The sequence below is a fragment of the Protopterus annectens genome, chromosome 12.part0 (genome assembly GCF_019279795.1).
Source record: "Protopterus annectens isolate FY-2018-M chromosome 12.part0, PAN1.0, whole genome shotgun sequence".
In the NCBI taxonomy this organism is placed as follows: Eukaryota; Metazoa; Chordata; order Ceratodontiformes; family Protopteridae; genus Protopterus; species Protopterus annectens.
In genome coordinates this window covers 1134316771-1134337386 of record NC_056746.1, presented here as the reverse complement: position 1 = coordinate 1134337386, position 20616 = coordinate 1134316771, and the positions used below count along the sequence as shown (strand labels likewise).

The 20616-nt window shown below is 46.3% G+C and overlaps 1 protein-coding gene across 7 annotated transcripts in view; it reads left to right on the top strand.

Moving 5' to 3' along the window:
- LOC122817027 (copine-3-like) overlaps positions 1-20616 on the top strand; it is a 2295182-nt gene that overhangs the window by 1358254 nt on the left and 916312 nt on the right. For all 7 annotated transcript variants that reach the window (XM_044090160.1, XM_044090159.1, XM_044090157.1 and 4 more), the window contains one exon: positions 12695-12784. In XM_044090160.1, the coding sequence (XP_043946095.1) occupies positions 12695-12784 (90 nt within the window). The remainder of the gene's footprint in view (positions 1-12694; positions 12785-20616) is intronic.

The following is a 20616-nucleotide window of genomic DNA, read 5'->3' as shown; positions in this document are numbered from 1 at the left end:
TTCTGACTTAGTGCTCAGGTGTCGGTTATCTGTTTATATAAAAAAAACTTCCCCGCTTTCTTTCCTGCCTTGTGTGTGTGTGGGCCTCTATCTCCATCTACATGACAGAGACACCCAGATCGGGTTTCAGAAAATACATGGAGTGTGGCCATAAGCTTTTTCCAGCAGATGGCCACACTGTATGCGTTGTGTGTCTAGGGGTAGCTCACCTCGATCTCTCCTGCTCAAGCTGCATGGGGTTCAATTCCCACACATTGACAGCAGGAATAAGCTGATTCTTAAAGGCCTCCTCCTCTGGCGGAGGCCCCAGCTGCTTCTACAGCTTCGGCTGCCTCTTCTGCTTCCTCCGCCCCGGCCTCTAGGAGTCAACCTCCTACTAAGAGGACCAGGGATAGAGAGAGGTGTAAGCACAAGGACTGGGACAGACCGAGGACGCGGCCTCCCGACCCGCTGTACCTCGTCAGAGCCATTGGAGAAATTCTGCATGGCATCCTGCTCAGGTCCCCTTGTAGGTGTCTCAAGTCAGCTTCCCCACACATTCTCTCTAGGCCGGTGTCAGTGGCGGCGTCTTCCTGGTCCACCCCTCTCCAAAGCTAAGGTGGACAGGATGATGCAGAGGTTTATTCGCACATTGATCCACATTGGAGTTTTTCCTGCCCCATCCCCCTTTGAGACTGGGGGCATGCAGTCTGCCTTTGTCTTGCTCACTCCTTCTTCGAACCGACTCCCAGTTTTGGAGTATTTGGGTCCAAGGCCACTCGTCGAGAGGTCATTGCCGATGCGATGTTTCCCTGTACCTCGATGCCGGCCTTTACCCTGAGCGGCTCGGCTCCGACAAGTTTGGAGCTCACCAGCTCCCAGAGCTGTGGCCTTGGCACAAGATCCAATGTGGCAATGTCGGGTCTGACTTTTTCGCAGCCAAGCAGTCCACTTGGAGTCTCGGCACCTGGAGGCTCGGCTCTAACTCCCCTGTTGGGTCCGAGGGTGACGGACTCGGTCACGGTTCCCTTTCCAAGGGTACATTCTCCTTATGCTTTCGATGTGGTGGAAAGGGTCCTCTCTGTTCCATCGAGACCCTTGACGCTTTCCTCTTCGGAGTCCGTCCTGGCTCCTTCTGTATCTGGTCTGGATTCTGCCATCTTGGCCCCTCAGGGGACAGCCTGCTGCCTCTCTGCCCCAGGGAGTTCTCTCATGGGAACAGATTGATGTTTTTGAGTCCTCCCCAGTGGCCACCCCTGAGGAAGTCCCACGAAAACGCATGTGCAAAAGGAGGAACTTAGACTCCGCCGGAGTCCCTCACGAAGGACACTAATTTGGAGGAAGGTAAGGATTCTCCTGATCACCCCCAGAGGATGTCTCATTTAGAGACGATATGGAGATCCTGCGACAGAATTGGGGGGTGATCTGTCCAAAAACTCAACCCTGATGAGTCGGTGTTCCTGGAGGCATTTGGCACAGGACCCTCTACTTCCTGGGTGCCCCCCCCCCCCCCAGATCCTCTGGTGGATCTTATGACATCTCAGTCGCGGAAGGAACCCGACATGGTGGAGCCAATCCCCGAATGCCCTGATAAGGTCCTTAGCACCCCAACAGACAAATCCCACTGGTCAGAGGGTCCCCCCCATCGATGCCATGGTGGTGGCAGGGGCCACCAAGAAGGTACTCGCACACGAGAGCTCCACCGTCCACCTGCCGGACCAAGAGTCTAGGACCTTGGACTGTTTTGGGAAGTGGGCCTATGCTTCAGCCATGTTGTCCATACGTGTGCTGAACTATATGGCACACGTTATTAGGCTTCGGTGAGACCTAGTGAAGGAGGTCACAGAGTCTACCCATGGTCCATGTCAGTGGAGGGTAAGGTTTTCTCCTCCCAAATGGCCACCCTCACCTCCATTGCCAGTCCTTCTATGCAGCTTCTCTCTCATGCTACTAAGGGTGCCACCAGAGCTGCCGGAACAGCCGTTGCCATCAGGCGTCACGCCTGGCTCCGACTTTGTTCCTTCTCGGAGCCCTTCAAAGCATCATTTACAAATGCCCTGTACTATGGTTCTATACAGTTTGGGAACAGTGATATGTGATGCACTAGTTCAGAGCAAGAAGGACAGGAAGAGTCTGTCTGCCATCTGAATCTGCTTCTCAACCCCTCAGCGAACCTTCTCCAGGAGTCAGCTGGGGGGGGGGGTGTGGCTCCAGATGTCATAGGGTTATCCCCAGGATGCTCAGGATTTGCCTTCCACCATAGACAGAGGGGGATTTGACAGACGCCGCCCTCATGGCAGAGGGGGCCCGAGGAGTAAAGGGTCTCAGGATTTGTTCTCGGACAGACCTGTGCAGCAGCCCTGAAGGGTTGCCTGACTGCTCGTCTCTGGAAGCAGTCTGGGATCGACTCTTGGTACACCCAACAGCCTGGGAGTCAATTATAGAAGATCAGTGGTGGCGATTCATATCCAGAGGATATTGAATTCTCTTCTTTAAAAGGCCAATTCCAGCCAAAATCCTCCTGGAAGTTTCACCCATGCAAAGGGAGTCAGCAGCACAGGAAATTTCCAAGCTGCTAGAAAAACTAGTCATCCAGCCCATCCCCCCTGACCAGTCTGGATTAGGCATCTATTCCAGGTTCTTTTTGGTGCCAAAGAGAACGGGGGACTTCAGACCAATTCTGGATCTCTGTACCCTGAACCTGTCAGCTGCCAAGATGAAATTCCAGATGATCACACTCCAATCTGTCCTGCCCTTCTTGCGGAAGAATGACTGGATGTGCTCAGTAGACCTTCAAGATGTGTACTATTACTTCAAAATGGACAGAAGTTCCCTGAGGTTTCTCCGCTTCCGGCTGGGGGCCAATCATTACCAATTCAGAGTGCTACCCTTTAGTCTCACCACAGCCCTCAGGGTGTTCACCAAAGTAATGGTGGTGGTAGCAGCTCACCTGCGTCTGCAGGGCTTACCCTACCTGGATAATTGGCTTTTTTTCCTCCCCCTCCAGGCATCGACTCTGTCAAGCCAGGGACTTCCTTATCCAAACCGCCCACCAGCTGGGCATCATCATAAATCTCAACAAATCCCTTTTAGAACCAGTTCAAGTTCTGGATTTCATTGGAGCCTGGTTAGACACCATTCAAACCAAGGCTTTCCTGACAACTGACAAACCTCAGTCCCTCAAACTTCATGTCTTGCATATTCTTCCAAGTTCCATCTCTTTCAGCGGAGCTCGTTTTAAGGGCATTGGGGTCCATGGTGGCCACGATCACCCTTGTTCACACAGCGTGGTTACACATGAGGGTGCTCCTATGGACTCTAGTTGTTTAATGGTTATTTCTAGATCTACCACTATCGCATCCTCTTAGTCTGTTGCAGACATATACAGACTCTCTTCACTGGTGGACTCAGTCCCCGGAACTTCTTCTCGGTCATCCGTTTATTCTTCCCACCCCCTCTAACCATGGTGACCGCGGACGCCTCCTTGCTCGGCTGGGGGGCATTGCTTGGGATTGACAGTTCAATCCACGTGGTCTTCCCTGTAGACCCAGTTGCATATCAGCATCTTGGAGATAAGAACATTGCTATTGGCTTTGCAGGCTCTTTATGCCTATCTTCCCCTAGGGACGATTGCCATCCAAATGCAATATGTCGGTAGTTTGGTATGTCACCCAACTGGGGGGAACCAGGTCTTATCCCCTTTGCCGAGAAGCCATGAGATTGTGGGATTGGGCAATCTCTGCCTGACATTTTCTGGTGGCAACTCACATACCGGGGAGGGCCAACATTCTAGGGACAGGCTCAGAAGATCTATCCTGATGCCTTATGAGTGGTCTCTGAATCCTTCAGTAGCAAAGCAGATCTTCCTAAAGTGGGGTCAGCCTTGGTGGGATCTCTTCGCCGCCTCATCCAACATGAAATGCAGTGAGTTTTTTGCTCTGAAGCCCCCGTCTGGTGGAGTCCCTCAGATCCGAGACACTCTAGTTCATACTTGGCCCTCTGATCATCTCTATGCTTATCCTGCACTCCCCCTGATACCAAAACTCATTCAGAAAGCACGACGGCTGGGGAACACAGTCATCCTCATTGCCCCCTTCTGTCCTCGCCAAGTATGGTTCCCTTCTCTGTGATCTCCTGTAGTGCGTCTTCCTTGGACGTTGGATCCAGTTCCAGATCTGATTTCACATCCCTCAGGGATTCCACATCCAAATCTGGCCAGTCTGAAGCTCATTGCTTGGTTGCTCCAGTTCCCCTGATAGTTGGGACTCCCGGGCTATCTTCTCCGGTTAAGATTTTGGTAGCGGCTCATAAGTCCTTCCACAAGGAAGGTGTATTAGAGTAAGTGGAAGCGTTTTTCAATTTGGGCATCTCAGAGGGATTTGAATCCCTTCACTGCTACGGTTCCCATTGTCTTGGAGTCTCTGGCTGGTATTTTTCATCAGGGTGCCAGCTTCTCTACAAAGTTCAGCTGGCGGCTATTTTTAATTTCCATAGGGAATAATTCAACTTTTCTAGCCTCTTCTAAGCTCGGTAATGCCTTTCTGAAGGGTACCTTCCTTCTTCGGCCACCGATCAAGGACCCTACGCCTCCTTGAGACCTTACTTTGGTTTTTTGTTTTTTTCGGGTCTATATTAAATCATTGAACGCTTAAAAAAGTGAATGATGATTTATCAACCCTATGTAAGTGAAAGCTTACAAACTTGAACACTTAGAACAGCGATTTTTTTTTTTCAAGGGAAAAAAATTGCTGTTCCAAAAAAAAAAACAAACTCAAAACGTAACATAAAGTGGGTGGCTTTGCCCCCCACACCCCCCCTACTAAATACCAACTCTTGAGATCACACTATAGTGACGAAAACGGCAAAGTACCGGACGCGGCCAAGCGATTTCTTTCCCATGGATAGAATTTGCGTATATGCTGCTTCGTCATTTTGTCTTTTCAAGTTCGACCAATGCGTCTTCGGTCATCTAATAGGAACCCATTTCTCCCCCCTTTTAGCCCACTGCTTCAGTGGATCTACAGTTCCTGTCTTGGAAGGTAGCCTTCCTGATTGCAATTCCTTCAACTAAAAGGGTGTCAGAGCTTCAGGCTTTATCGATTAAGCCACCTTACATGATCTTCCATAAAGATAGGGTTTCTTTGCACACTAATCCTTCCTTTCTGCCTAAACTGGCCAACGAATCAAGCATCAACCAGGTTATCAACTTCCCTGTCTTCTTTCCGAACTTTCAGAATAAGGAAGAGAGTATAAGTTGCACCTGCTGGATGTTCATAGACAATTGTGTTTTTACTTACACAGAACAAAAGCCTTCCACAAGTCTGATCAATTTTTCTTTTCCTATTCTAAGCCCATTTTTAGGGAAACCTGTATCAAAGGGGTCACAATTGCTCGTTGGATTTCTCAGAATGTATACTCTTGGCATATTCAACCAAGAGAGCATCTCCGCCAGGTCAAGTTAAGGTGCATTCTTCTCGATCTGTGGCTACTTCCGCCATGTTTTGGTCCAGAGTTTCATTGGATGACAGCTGATCTGCGGCTACTTGGGCATCTTCACATACTTTCATCTCCCCTTACAAGTTGGATCTTCTCTCCAGAAGTCGGGCATCCTTTGACTCCGCCGTGTTGTGGAATATCCTTCCATGAGGGCCTCCCAGGTGTTTGGTAGCTGGGGACTCTGTCCCACAGGTTGAAGAGCAAATGAAGACAACATCAGATGAAGTTATGTACTTACCATAACGTTCCATCTGAGGTGTTGCTCTTCATTTGTCTTCAACTGTCCCTCCCTCCTTCCCCCTGCCTTATATGGGCTGTGTGGTGGTTTAGCTGGCAAGCCCTTTTTGTGTCATAAGTGGTCATTTTTATGATACTGTCTGAATTATTGTGTCAAGGGGTAAGACATCGTGTCAGGCTGGGTTGCTATGGTGGGCAGCAGACTTGATCTGAGGGGAAGGAAGGGGATGGACATTATGGGTAGGGAAGGAGCTTGGAGCTTTGATCAGATGCTGGAGAAATGTGGACGAGTCAAATCCGAAGACAAATGAAGAGCAACAACTTAGATGGAGCGTTATTGTGAGTATATAACTTTTTTTTTTTATCAGTATTGGAACCTATGTCTAATTTTAGAAGACCAACGTAATTCAAACACATCACTCTGTACATCTTCAAATAATGGACTTTAACCGTCCTAATAGGAATATTTGTGCCAAATAGACAACTGCTAACATAGGCCCTAGTTAACCTGAAGTTAAGGTTATCCATGCTAAGACACATGTTATTGCCTGTGCGTCAGCTTACATTCAGTTACTGGCTAGTAAGTATAAGTACACTGCCTGGAAAGAAGGTCTGCACAGAAACTAAGAGAGCTTGAAAGAAAGGCAACTAAAAAGTGAAGAGAAAACACTGAGTGTGAAGAATTCTGCAGCAGCTGTTCAGCAAAAAGCAGTTTAATCCCCAGCTTTGGTGCAAGACATGGCTTCCAGTAATTAATATAGGGAGAAAAAAAGTTAAACGTTCTCCTCCCTTCAAATGTGAAAACTACTTGCATACTTTCAGAAATCATTAACTTTTATCTTTGAAGAAACCAGTATCCTTTCTTTTATTGTTGTGTTATCAGCTTGCCTCCTTGGAAAAGTAAGAGAAAAAAAAGAATGAAATGAATTACTTCGCCGCTTTCTCATGGCCATATTTAAATCATACGCAGTGTGTCCTTCAATTAACAGTTCCTGTTGTGGAATACCATTTCAGTTGCTTATTTGTGCCTTCATAAAATTAATATACTCTGTTCTTTCTAGTTTCTGTGGTATAGTAGACACTCTCAGTTTTCCCTTCATGCTCAGTCCGCTAATTCTACCATTTTTTTGCAACATCTCTTCTTGAGCAGTCTCATGCCAGCCTTTTCTTAATTTGACTTTTGTCAGCTCAACTTATTTTCTCCAGCCTTTTTATTTCATTTGCTATACTCCTTCACGGTTTTATTTTAATCAGCTCTGAGCATGTTTGACTTTTTTTCTCCCTATATTAATTATTGGCCATCCTACTGTATTCCATAGTACCAGAATACAAAAGTGACCACCCCCTTTCAATCTATCTTGCTGTTTTAAAAATATTGACTCTCCACTAAAACTTAACTTTTTAGACAGGTAGAACTTAAGTTATCTACTTTCACATCTAACTTCTCTAGTGCACACTGCAGGTTTTTAGGATAAACCATTTTTTTCATCTTACCTTTAAGCATCCCTATGACTAGCACTTGCTCTAATACCTGCTGGAAAGCACTAGGAAGTCTTAAACTGATACAAACACTCAACTCTCCTTGTTAATAAGGAGAAATTAATCATAGGCACTAAACAGCCTATAATCCGTAGTACCTTGCTAAGGTAATGGAAAACAGCTCCTGTACTTTACAAAAAAAAAACACTAAACCAGGCATGTCCAAGGGTCAGCTTCTGGTGAATTCTCCTGTCCATCTGGTGAATCTGGGCATACTGGGGCAATGCAACAATTGCCTCATGTACACAGACAACCCTCTCCTCCTACCACCCAACACTACAACCTGTGAGAGATGCACTTACATAGCCAAACTAGAAGCAAAGCTCTCTCCACTCAAGATTGTGCTAGACAGTCAAGAGGGGAAGGTTAACACCCGCACTACACCTTAAGCAACTCCTAGCCCTTCTAAACCTACACCAGCAACACCCACACATAACAATAAATCCACATATGCAGAGGCCCATAACTGTAACCTGCACAATCAGCAAGGACCTCCGAAGCTGAAAAGCAAACAAACTCCAGTCACAACCAAAGTGTCACATAGCTCGCAACACCAGTGTGCCACCCAGCAACAGCCCCTAAAGCAAGACAATGTACCTAACACTTTAGTCATAGGTGACTCTATAGTCAGGCACGCTGATGTCCCACTCACCAGGCTGAACAAGTAAAAAATTACAGTCAGCTGCCTGTCTGGTGCCAGGATCCACCACATAATGCATCCACTCAAGTCACTCCACAACAAGTACAAATATGACTCTATCATTGCTCATGTTGGAGTGAATGACTTGAGATGTACCTCCCTGGACTATGTGAAGAGACATGGAAGAGCTCTCGGATCATGAGGCCCAGGCAGATATGACTGTAGCCCTGAATAGCATCCTGCCTTCGCCCAGAATGATACCACAATATAAGTACAAAATGATTGACTTCAACAATTGGCTAAGCTTCTGATGTCATTCAAAGGGGATCCAGTATCTATCTGCCTGGGACGTCATGATCGACGGACCACAATGCTTTGCCAGAGATGGTCTGCACCTTTCACCTTTTGGCTAAGGCTATTGCCACCCCTGTAGTGCCTTTTTTAGGCAAAGTTCAAAGGACAAAACCACCACTGTATCAGGTACAAGCATGCAAAATCTGAAAGTAATGCTACTCCGTGTTAGAAGTCTAAACCTCAAAATGCACTCTCTCGAGGCGTTCCTAAAAAATAGAGAACATAGATATCTGTGCGGTAACTGAGACCTGGTTCAAGGCTCCAGAGAGCACCCCTGCAATACCAGGCTACAACTCTTACTACACTTTTCGGCCACCAAACCAGGATCGAAACACTAAAGGTGGAGGAGTGTCCATATTCACCAAGGATATTCACATCACCAGGCTAGTTGCCCAACACAATGCGTCTGAAATTCTCCAGGTGCAGCTAACACTAGGTAAGACTGCAGTCCAAATTGTAGCTTGCTACAGATCCCCCACCATGCCCCAAGATTCTCACTACACCTTTCTAAACATACTGGAAAATATTAAGATACAACCAAACACCGTAATAGTGGGTAATTTCAACTACCCTGTCATTAACTGGGAAAACTACTGGTGTAACAACACCTTTGCCCAACCGTTCTTGGAATTCATAAATTCCAACAGCCTGGATCAACTAATCTATAGTCCCACCAGGGCTCCAATATCCTAGACCTGATCATTACCAACATGGGAAATCGATGCACCACACCTATGGTCACCCCCTCAGTCAGGTCTGACCATAAGCTAATCACCCTTGACATCCACTTCCCACCTCCACCCCCCAGTAAGGAAACCTCCATAAAAAAACTTCTTCAAAGCCAACTTTATGCTACTCAAGTCAGAAGTGACAAACTTCATGACACCCATGCAGACGGGAACAAAGTTTGACTGCGGAGTCCTACACTAAGGTACTGTACAAGCACATCCACTCATGCATGAATCATGGCATCCCAAATAGAACCAAGATGCTCTCCTCCAAAAAATGGAAGCCAATCTGGTGGTCCCCTGACATAAACAAACTTTACAACAAAAGGAAGAAACTGTTGCAGAAAAGAGGAAAATCCCAGGATGCAAAAAAACTCCCTTACCAGCCTCAGTAAGAAGCTGAGATCCCTCATAAAATCCTCCAAAGCTAGTTATGAAAATAAAATTGCCAAAGATTCCAAACATAATCACAAGGCATTGTATAACTATGTCAAGAATCTAAATGGCAAGGCTCAGGTCTGCTCTGAGCTACAACAGAATGGCATTAAATATACTGATCCCAAGGATGTTGCCAATATCCTGGCAGATCGATTCAGTGCCAACTTCACCCCCCTCTCACCCCCTAAAAGGCCCATCTCAATACCGGGAGATTGCCAAATTCCAGTAATAATGGCCACACAGGTAAAAATCGCACTCTCCAAAGCTAAGAATACAGCATCCATGGGACCAGATGACATCCGGTCTATATACTACATGAACTACAAGATGAACTGGCATCTCACCTAAGTGTCATGTTTAATCATACTCTCATCTCAGGCTTCATGCCCACTGAGTGGTGCACAGCTACAGTTATCCCACTCCACAAGGGGGGATCCACTTTGGATCCCGGGAACTACCGCCCTATCAGTCTGATGAGCCTGGTCTGCAAGGCCATGGAATGTATTATCATGGGACTTATAAATAAAGACATTGGCAACCTTCAAACACTGGACCCCACACAGTTTGGGTTCGTGAAGGGCCGATTTTGTCTCCTGAACCTGATTGACTTATTCGAATCAGTCTCCAGAGCCGTGGACGACGGTAAGGCGGTCCACACAGCCTATCTGGACCTTGCCAAGGCTTTTGACACCATCCCCCACTCAGGAATCATAGATACACTTAAGCTGGGCATTAATCCCTTCGTCACTCGATGGGTTGCCAGCTGGCTTACAAACAGAACCCACACTGTAAAAGTAGCTGACTCCAAATCCAGCTCCAGACAAGTGACAAGTGGAGTACTTCAGGGTTCAGTTCTGGGACCGCTCTTGTTTGGCATCTACTTCTCTGAAGTACAGGCCAACACTAAGGGACTCTGGCTAACAAAGTTTGCAAATGACTGCAAACTGGGAGCCATTATTGAATTCCCAAGTGATGTGGATACTCTACAAAAGGGCCTTACAGAAACAGATGCTTGGTGCCAGAGCTATGGGCTCAAGCTCAATGCCAAGAAATGTATAGTTATCCACTTTGGGGAAAAAACATGTACCGTGAATTACCACATAGGTGGCAGTACACTAAACTCTGAAAGTGTAATAAGAGACTTAGGGACACAGGTGGACAGTGGTCTCACCTTCAATGACCACATTGCCACAACAGTCAGAAAATCCTTCTGTGTGGCACACCTCATCACTAAGGGCTTTTCATCCAGAAAAAAGGAGGTCATTGTCCCACTGTACTCATCCCTCATTAGAGCCATTATAGAATACAATGCTCCATTTGGTATGTACCTCTCAAGACGTCTGCAACAACTGGAAAGGCCACAGAAATACCTCACTAAAAGAATCACAGGCCTAAAGCAGATGCTCTATGCTTACACCTTAAAAAAACTCCAGCTATACTCTGTTGCATATCGTCTACTCAGAGGTGATCTCTGTTTAACATACAAGGCCATGTCAAACCCAGAGCTGTTGGATGTGCTACATTTAAAGAAATCCCAATCCCTCAGAGCCACATGCTGCAGGGATCTAAACCTTGTCATCACAATAAACAAAACCTGCTGTAGGGATAGGTTCCTGACCCAGAGACTCCCCAGACTCTGGAATAGACTGCCCATACATGTCGCAGAGCACCTCTTTGGCCCTCTTCAAAATGAACCTTGCCGATTGGATGGGAGAAAGGAAATTCACCCCGGGCATCACGTCAGTTGCCCTGGTAGACAGGGGTCTATGGAAGTAAATAGTGTGGGAAGAAATAGCCAGGGAATTGTTATGGCTAGGCTTGTATAGGCTTAGGACCGATAGCCTAGTACCAGTCTATGAACCTATGGAAGCCATGGCTTGCACCAAAGCTGGGGTTTAAACTGCTTTTTGCTGAACAGCTGCAGGATTCTTCACATTCAGTGTTTTCTCTTCAATTTTTTAGTTGCCTTTCTTTCAAGCTCTTAGTTTCTGTGCAGACCTTCTTTCCAGACAGTATACTTATTAGCAAGTAACTGAATTTTACTCAAGTTGACAATATCTCTGGCTACAGTTTCTCAGTTTCTGTTTTAACACTGGGAGAGCTGAAGTTAAGCTATTGATCAGTGTGCAGCCATCTTTGAAGTCCAGTTTTGCTTCAGGTTAGCTGGAAAAACTACATCATCACCTCTCATAAGATAGCTTACACTTTCTAGAATGTCAGTGTTACTTGTCCTTTATACAGCTAATATTTGCCCATAGGCTGATCTTTAAAGGGTATACGCGTTGAACTTTGATCGTCTTCATGTATTAGTGCATGTCTCCAGATCCTCAAATAGATTTAGGGAGATTGTCATTGGAGTTGTGTTGGCAAACTCTGGAATAGTCTTCTTTTAAAGTCCAGTTTACAAGGATTAGAGTTGTAGTTGTGACATAAGTTAGTCTTTATAATGTTATGCTTACTATGTGTGCTTTTATGAAGTTTAATTTATATCTCTTAATAAAAATGTCCAAGTGAAATGCTCAGTAGGTAATGAAGTCTCTTAGCTTAGTTTTCGTTACAGCTCTAGCTATATTGTAAATTGTCCTCTTTTCTTCTTTTGATATCTGTATACTTCAGTGTTTCATATATACTTTTGTACGTCACATTGTGTTTTTGTTTATGTTCTAAGTTTTGTCGGGGGGGGGGGGCTGCACTAGAAATATGATCCCACACTTGCAAGCTACCATTTGGTAATTGAAAAATAAACCATTTTCCTGTGATTTCAGTATAGTCTCTTCTTAGGGCATCCATGGGTTTGATAAAGCACCTGACCTTTTCTGCTTCAGTTTACTGTGGAAAGCTGGAAAGAACTAGAGGAGGAGTTACCATCTCTTGTGTGTCCCTGAGGACGTGATCATTGATTCACTTCAGTGCTTTTTGGAACAGATACCTTTCTTGGCTGCCTTGATATACGATTTCCTTGAGACAGGAAACTGAATGTTTGTACCTGCTGAGAGGAGATCACTCATAAAGGCGGAGTATTTCATGGTGTACTTTTGCATATTTTTTTTATTATTGCTTTGTTTGTGCAAGTAAAAATATATATTGATTGACATTAATGATACTGTCAAAATTACATGATTATTAAGAGTGAAATTAAATACCTGTGAAAACCGGAAGACTGGAATCAAAGTAGTTGTTTACTTGGTAAAAAGAGCACATTCTTAAGAGGCTATGTGTTTTTTTTTTTTTGTTTGTTTGTTTTGTTAGAGTAGTTTACCATGATATGTTTCCCCCCTCTCAGGTAGTGAAGAATAATTTGAATCCCTGCTGGAGGAAATTTTCAGTACCATTGCAGACGTTCTGCGACAGTGATTTAAGTAAACAAATTAAGGTAAAATCCTTTGTTTTGTAATGTTGAAATAAGATGCTCTGTGATGAAAATTTATTTTTTTGTTTGTTTTTATTAAAATATCTCAGTCGTCGTGAGGACCTTTTGGGGTTGCTGCATTAAAGCAGCAAAACGAGAATTCAGATAACTATAGTCTGAAGTGTTAAAAATAAAGTACTATGCTATAAACTGTATAACAAAAACAGGTGAAAGTGAATGCCACTAATGTTTTGATGATCCTTGTTTCTACTACTGGGACTTCATTTGCAGAAGGCCTGAGCATCTGACTGGAGTTCAGCAGCCATACCCACTGCAGGTGTAGGTGACACCTATTCCTTTATGATGCCATTATGTCTTTAGAATAAAATGGGTGCACATTCCTGGCTTATTATAGCTTTCTTGCTACTGTTCACAGTATGTGCATCACATTGTTATCAGTAGTCCAGTGTGGTTTGGTTTGCACCAGAGACTGAGAAGCACTATGCAGTATACACCTCCTTTATCCCTTCTATTTTTCTGCTTTACTTCTTCTTAGGGTATTACTTTTGCCTAGCTAGTGTTTTTTTTATAGTTTTTTGCCCCCTGCTGACTGTCAGCCATCAATTCCTCTTTTATTCTTCTAGCTCATTTGTTTCCTGTACACCAGGTAATAGCCAACCAGGAGATGTTGTCAGATGCTCAGTTGTAAGGGGCTGTTTGCTTTGTTGTTTTCATTATATAGCCCTAACCCTACAGCACATGCCTGGAGCACTTCCAGTGCTTGGCCTGCAGTGGGCATCAGTGAAAGTATATCACTCATTTCTGCTAATGGCATAGCCCCCTCAGGACAGCCCTGCCCCTTGAAGTCTGTGCTGCCATGGAGTCTCTGGTCTCCACGAAGGAGTCGTGTGGGAATATGTACTTTGGGACATGTGCTCCTACAACTTTCCCTTAAGGAGAGGCAAGCTGGTAAAGCCATATCACTCCTGTTCTCTTCCAGGCCAGCTCCATTTGGCACCAGAACACTAATCAAACTTGGGTCATACTCAGTGCTTCATCCTCTTATATACCAGTAGAGCTTTTTTGTCTGACTTCTTTGATGTCCGACAGGCAATGTGAGAGTGTTCAATCTCGCCGTTTGTTCTTACACACGGGTTCCGAGTCGGCCGCATCGCAAAGCTCTGCATCTCAGAGAAGCTCGAGACCAGACTATATCCCACAATCCTCCGTGCCATTACTCAGATCTAGTTTGCCGCTGCAACACATCTGATCGAGGAGAGCTCGGACCAGAGAAAAATTTGATAACTTTTTGCCTCTTTCAGATAAGCTGCTACTTTTTTTGTACAAATAAGTTTCTAATAGTTAATATAGTATAGAAGTGTGTGTGTGTGATTATTATTATAATATTCCTCATATTATTCTTAAGGCACCTTTTTGTGGCCTACCCTTTTTCTCTTAGTGTTCTTTTATACTTGTATAGATATTTACTCTACATATATATAGAAATTAGTTATTGGTAGTTTTTTCTTGTTATTAACCTAGTAAAGTGTCTTTACTTCTACAGTCATGTCGGAGAAAGCAAAATCCCGCTTTAAAAGATGTCAGTGTGGGCAGAAAATGTCTATCACTGACAACCACGCGTCCTGCGTTTACTGTCTTGGCCCTCTCCACCTTCAAGAGGATTGCTCTATATGTCATTCCTTTAGCGGGAGGGTCATGACAGATAGATGCAGGAAGCTTATAGATAGAGGGTTGCTTAAGCCTGCCTTTCAAGAGGCTTTAGACAAATCGGATCAGGCCTCTAAGTCCTCGAAGGGGTCGAAGATGTCTGAGCCCATGTCATCGGCTCCGAGTTCATCTTCGAAGGTTCGTTCGCCAGTTCCACAGACCTCGGGGCCGAGCGTCGAACGTTTATCTTTCACTGAGCCTCAGATCTTGGAAACGGTGTCGGAGCTGCCACCACCGTCCATTCTTCGGTCGGTGCCATCTTTGGCTTCTTCGACCCGTTCTTCCAGACCGTTATCTGAGACAGATGTGGATCGTGTCGTGCAGAAACTCATGGAAAACACGGCCCTTTCCAAGTTGATTGCAGTTTCCTCCCAATTGGTGTCGAAACTAGAAGACCTCCCCATATCTCCAACAGGTCCTTCTTCGAGACCCATCCAGTTCTCGGAGCCGGGAGAGGATGACCTGATGATAGTGGAGCCCTCGGTGCCGAAACCGTCCATTGCACGATCGACACCATTGACTTCGACTCTTTCGGAACCGATAGGTGAGTCGTGGAGCCGACTGTCTCTCCTCGGTTCCGGGACCGAGAGTCGTACCGACCTTTCAGTGATGACTCTCCCTCTCGGGGCCTCGGCGCAGACTGGCTCGGCTCCGTCCCCGAGTCTGGGATGCTCCCGTGTTCTTCGGAACCGGGGGAGTCCTTGGCCCGGGGTTCAGGGGCTTTTGACCTTATGAGGAAGGTATTGTCTGCACAGACAACCACTTCATCAGAGGCGTCTTCTCCTTCCCCTAAAGGGCCGCTTTCTGTTTCTGCCCCCACGACCCATCCAAAGCGTAAAGCCCCATTGCCTCAGCCACCCCCAGAGGGTTCCCCCTGTTCCTTGGAGCCCTCACCAGATGGCCCCCTCTGATGAGGTCCCGAGGAAACGGTTGTGCAAGAGGAGGCACATGGATTCCCCGCAGGAATCTCTAACGTCTGACACCGACTTGGATGAGGCAGAGGGGTCCCCAAAATCCCCCTCTGAGGATGTGTCATTTGCAGACATCCTGGAGATCTTGAAACAGAAGGGTGATTGGCAGTCCCTAACCCCCACTGAGGATGAGTCGGTGCTGCTGAAGGCTTTTGGGGCTCAACCTTCTACCTCCTGGGTGACTCCGCCCTTCGATGAATTAATGGAATTGATTGCTCGAAGGGTGTGGGAGACACCTGACACAGTGGAACCAGTCCCTAGAAAACCAAACAAATTTATCACCGCCCCCCAGGACTAGACTTATCTCACCAAGGGAGTTCCGGTCGACGCTATGGTGGTGGCGGCAGCCAAGAAAAAGGAAATGTCTGAGTCTTCCTCATCTGTTCATCCTCCTAATAAGGATTCTAGGACTATGGACAGATACGGGAAGCGCGTTTTTAGTTCAGCGACTTTTTCCATGCGTTCGCTAAACTATTTGACACATTTCACATGTCTGCAGAGGGATCTCATCAAGGAGCTGACAGATACCCTCCAGGGTAACACAGATGCTGCTGTTTCAGATAAGGTAACAGCACAACTTAACACCCTTACCTCCATAGTAAACTCACCCATGAGGCTCATCTCGTATGCGGCCGAAGGATCGAGTAGAGCTGCAGCTTTAGCGATTGCTCTTCAAAGACAATCCTGGATGCGGCTGTGCTCCTTTGCGGAAGCCTTCGTCTTCCTTTGCCAACGCCCCCTTTGATGGTGCCACACTCTTCGGGCCCAAGGTGAAGGAGACTCTGACTCGGTGTGAGCAAGAGGGAAAGACCCTGTCTGCTGTTGAGGTCCGTTTTTCTGCTCCATCTAGACCATACCCCAAAGGGCAACGAGGCGGGAAAATGTGGTTCCGTAAGAATCCGGGATCTTTCCAAGCCACACAGAGTGATACCCCCTCCAGAGGCAGGGGGGGGGGTAGAAATGGAAGACGCCGCCCCGGCGGCAGAGGGGGTCCACATAACCAAGGCGACAGGGATACCGTCCCTGGGAAGACTTTCCAGCACTCCTGAACGGAGGCCCGGCTGTCCTGCTCTGGAGGCAGTCGGGGGTCGCTTGGCTTTATACCCACAGGCCTGGCTAAATATTACTTCGGATTCCTGGGTAAAAAGCATTATAACCAGAGGATACAAAATCCCCTTCATATCAACTCCACCTCAACAAAGAAGGTTTCCAGATGTGCCACCCCATCTGCGAAGCCCAGCAGCTGTAGAAATTTCAAAGCTGCTCAAAAAGAGTCATCCAACCAGTCCCGGCGGACCAAAGAGGATCCGGAACTTACTCAAGGTTCTTTTTAGTTCCAAAAAAGACAGGGGACTGGAGACTGATTTTAGATCTCTGCAATCTCAACACTTTCGTGAAGAAGGAAAAGTTCCGGATGGTCACGCTTCAATCGATCCTTCCATTCTTACAGAAGGACGATTGGATGTGCTCGATAGATCTCAAAGACGCGTACTACCACATCAAAATGGCCAGACCATCCAGAGATCACCTGCGCTTTCGGCTGGGAGCCAGTCACTTCAAGTTTCGAGCTCTGCCCTTTGGACTCACCTCAGCCCCCAGGGTATTCACCAAATGCATGGCAGTAGTTGCGTCTCACTTGAGACGACAAGGATTCCAGGTGTTTCCCTATCTGGACGACTGGCACCTCACCGCCACCACCGAGCGTCGCCTCATACAAGTCAGAGACTACACAGTCTACCTTTGTTCCCACCTATGGATTTCGATAAACTTCGAAAAGTCTTGCTTATCGCCTTCACAGCGTATTTCATTCATCGGAGCAGACCTAGATACACGATTAACACTGCTAAAGCTCCCTCCAATAAGGGCATCAACCCTCAAACAACAGGTGGTTCTTCTACTAAAGAGCAAGAAATCCCCGGCCAAACTGGTATTGAAAGTTTTGGGACTAATGGCAGCGTCCCTGATCGCAGTTCCTATCGGAAGATTACACATGAGGATTCTCCAATGGCTGCTTTTCGCGCAGTGGTCGTTCCAGCACTTACCCCTAGCGCACGAGATTCTGATAACAGACTCTTGCAGACGAGACCTCTCATGGTGGGTGTACAGTCAGGATCTCACTATGGGTCGTCCGTTTGTTCTACCCAGTCTGATGGCCACAATAACCACGGATGCTTCTCTGATAGGGTGGGGGGGTCTATTTCAGGGAAGAACAGTCCAAGGGGAATGGTCCAACATGGAGTACACTCTACACATAAATGTTCTGGAGCTCAGGGCGGTGTTCCTGGCGTTGCAACACTTCCAATCCCTCTTACCTCTAGGAGAACAGTAGCAGTTCAGACGGACAACATGTCTGTGATCTGGTACATAAACAAGCAAGGGGGAACCAGGTCTTACCCGTTATGCAGAGAGGCCATGAGAATTTGGCAATGGGCAGAGTCCACGGGTCGCTTTCTGATAGCAACGCACATCCCGGGGTCATCCAACGTCATTGCGGACAGGTTGAGCAGAGCCATCCTGTTACCTCATGAGTGGTCCCTCAATCCACAGATAGCGGAAAAGATCTTCCGCAGATGGGGCCAGCCTTGCTGCGATCTATTTGCTTCCCCATTGAATGCAAAATGCAGAAGCTACTTTGCCCTTCTACCCCCTCCAGGGGATGTCCCCAGGGACGCACTGATACACGATTGGCCCCCGGGTCTCCTATATGCATTTCCACCTACTCCCTTGATTCCCAGATTTCTACAGAAAGCCAGGAACCTGGAAAGGACAATAATACTCATAGCCCCATTCTGACCTCGGCAGATATGGTTCCCCTTTCTTCGAGCCCATCAAACAGAGGAACCGTGGATTCTGGACCCAGTACCAGATCTACTGACCCATTCGTCGGGAGTTCCTCACCCGTCTCTTCAGTCCCTCAAACTAGCAGCTTGGCTGCTCCGCTTCCCTGCCTAGCCAGGTCTGATCTACTTTCTCCGGCAGTTCAACACATTCTGGTTGCTTCTCATAAAGCTTCCACTACAAAACTCTACAGGAGTAAATGGAAACGCTTTGTATACTGGGCGTCTAGCCAACACTTAGACCCCCTGGTAGCTCCTCTACATAAAGTATTGGAATTCTTATCTATCCTCTTTCACGAAGGAGCCTCTACTTCCACACTAAGAGTACAGTTGGCGGCCATATCGAACTTCCATATTGGTGAGGACGGTTCTCCCATTATGTCTCACAGACTTTGTAAGGCTTTTATGAAAGGAACCTTCCATCTTCGGCCACCCGTCAGGAAACCTTTCTTTCCATGGAGCTTAAATTTGTTACTGTCACAACTCATGTTGCCACCCTTTGAACCTGCTTCGTCCTGCCTCCCGAAGTTCTTATCGTGGAATACACTTTTCCTCTTAGCTGTTACTTCAGCTCGAAGAGTTTCAGAGCTGCAAGCATTATCGGTCAGACCACCTTACTTGATTTTCCATCCAGATAGTCTCTTTACATACAAACCCATCTTTCCTTCCAAAGGTATGTTCCGTTACAAATATTAACCAATCCATAGAACTCCCTACTTTCTTCAAGAACCATACTAACAAGTTGGAGTGTATGCTGCATAAGTTAGATGTTCACAGGCAGTTAAGATTTTATTTGGATAGGACTAAAACTTACAGGAAGACAGATCAGCTCTTTGTCGCATTTGCAGACAATAAAAAGGGCATGGCAATTACAAAACGTACATTATCTAAATGGCTTGCTGATTGTATAGCCTTTGTATACTCTAAGTCAAATCAGTCCGAACTCACCAAACCTAAGGCCCATTCTACCAGATCCGTTTCCACTTCCTTGGCTCATGCAGCTCGCTTGCCTTTGGACACGATTTGTGCAGCAGCCACGTGATCTAAACCACATACTTTCATCACTCATTATAGAGTTGACAAAGTCTCCAAAGACAGGACATCTTTTGGTTCCACTGTGCTTAGGAACGTTCTTCCATGAGTCACTCGGGGTGACGGAGCTAGGGACGCTACCCGTATGTAAGAACATACGGCGAGATTGAACACACTCACATAAAGAAGTTATGTCCTTACCATAACGTTCCATGTGGAGTGTTCATCTCGCCTTTGTTCTTACATCCCCCCCCCCACACACACACACACACGTGTTTTGGAAGAACGGGTAGGACTAGATTCTGATCGAAATGTCTTAACCCCTTCCGGGGTATATGGTCCTGTGTATCATGGGGTATATGTAGCATAGTAGCTAGCCTTAGTTATTTGCTATGGTGAGAGAGTGTCTCTGAATGCCTGAGTGTGTGTATAGTTCTTGCACCTGATGTATTGGATTATCGGTCTGGTTTGTTTGCAAACTAGATCTGAGTAATGGCAGGGAGGATTGTGGGATATAGTCTGGTCTCGAGCTGCTCTGAGATGCAGAGCTTTGTGATGCGGCCGACTCGGAGCCAAGGATCGGCGCCGAACCCATGTGTAAGAACAAAGGCGAGATGAACACTCCAAATGGAACGTTATGGTAAGGACATAACTTCTTTTTAAAGTATCTCAGGGCCTGAGAAGGATATTTGCTGTTGTGATAGGCAGATTGCTCACAAGATTACAGTCATTGTGTTTTCTGTTTAGGTCCAGACCATAATTTAGAGGACTGGAAGGTCTGCTAGGGATTCATCCCAAAAACTTGTAGGCACCATTCTATACTGAAGTAGGTGAATAGGAAGAGGCTGAAAGCCTTCATCCAATCCAAGTTGGTATCTTTGGCTTGTCCTCATTGTTCTGTGTCCCCTCTGAAAATAAAAGCATTTTAAGGGGAAGGTAGAGAAAGACAAGGATGGCATGACTTTGGCATTCAATGACTCATTGTAACTTGAAGTTAGATTCTAATGCAGGGCTTCTGCAGTCCTCTAACTTAACGAGACAAAGCTTCTTCAGAGGTTGTCACACCAAAGGTACAAAGCACATTCCATCAAGATGATAATCTGGTTTGGCTTCCAAATGGGATACCGATTCCTTGGGCAACTGTAGATGAGGCATACTTTGTGATTTCTGAAGGAGGGAACTGGTTACTTACTGTCTTCATTAAGGGGAGCATTGCTAACCATGTGGTGGACGTCTGGCAGTTGCATCCCAAGGCCAGGAATTCTAAGGCAGAGATTCCTTCAAAAGA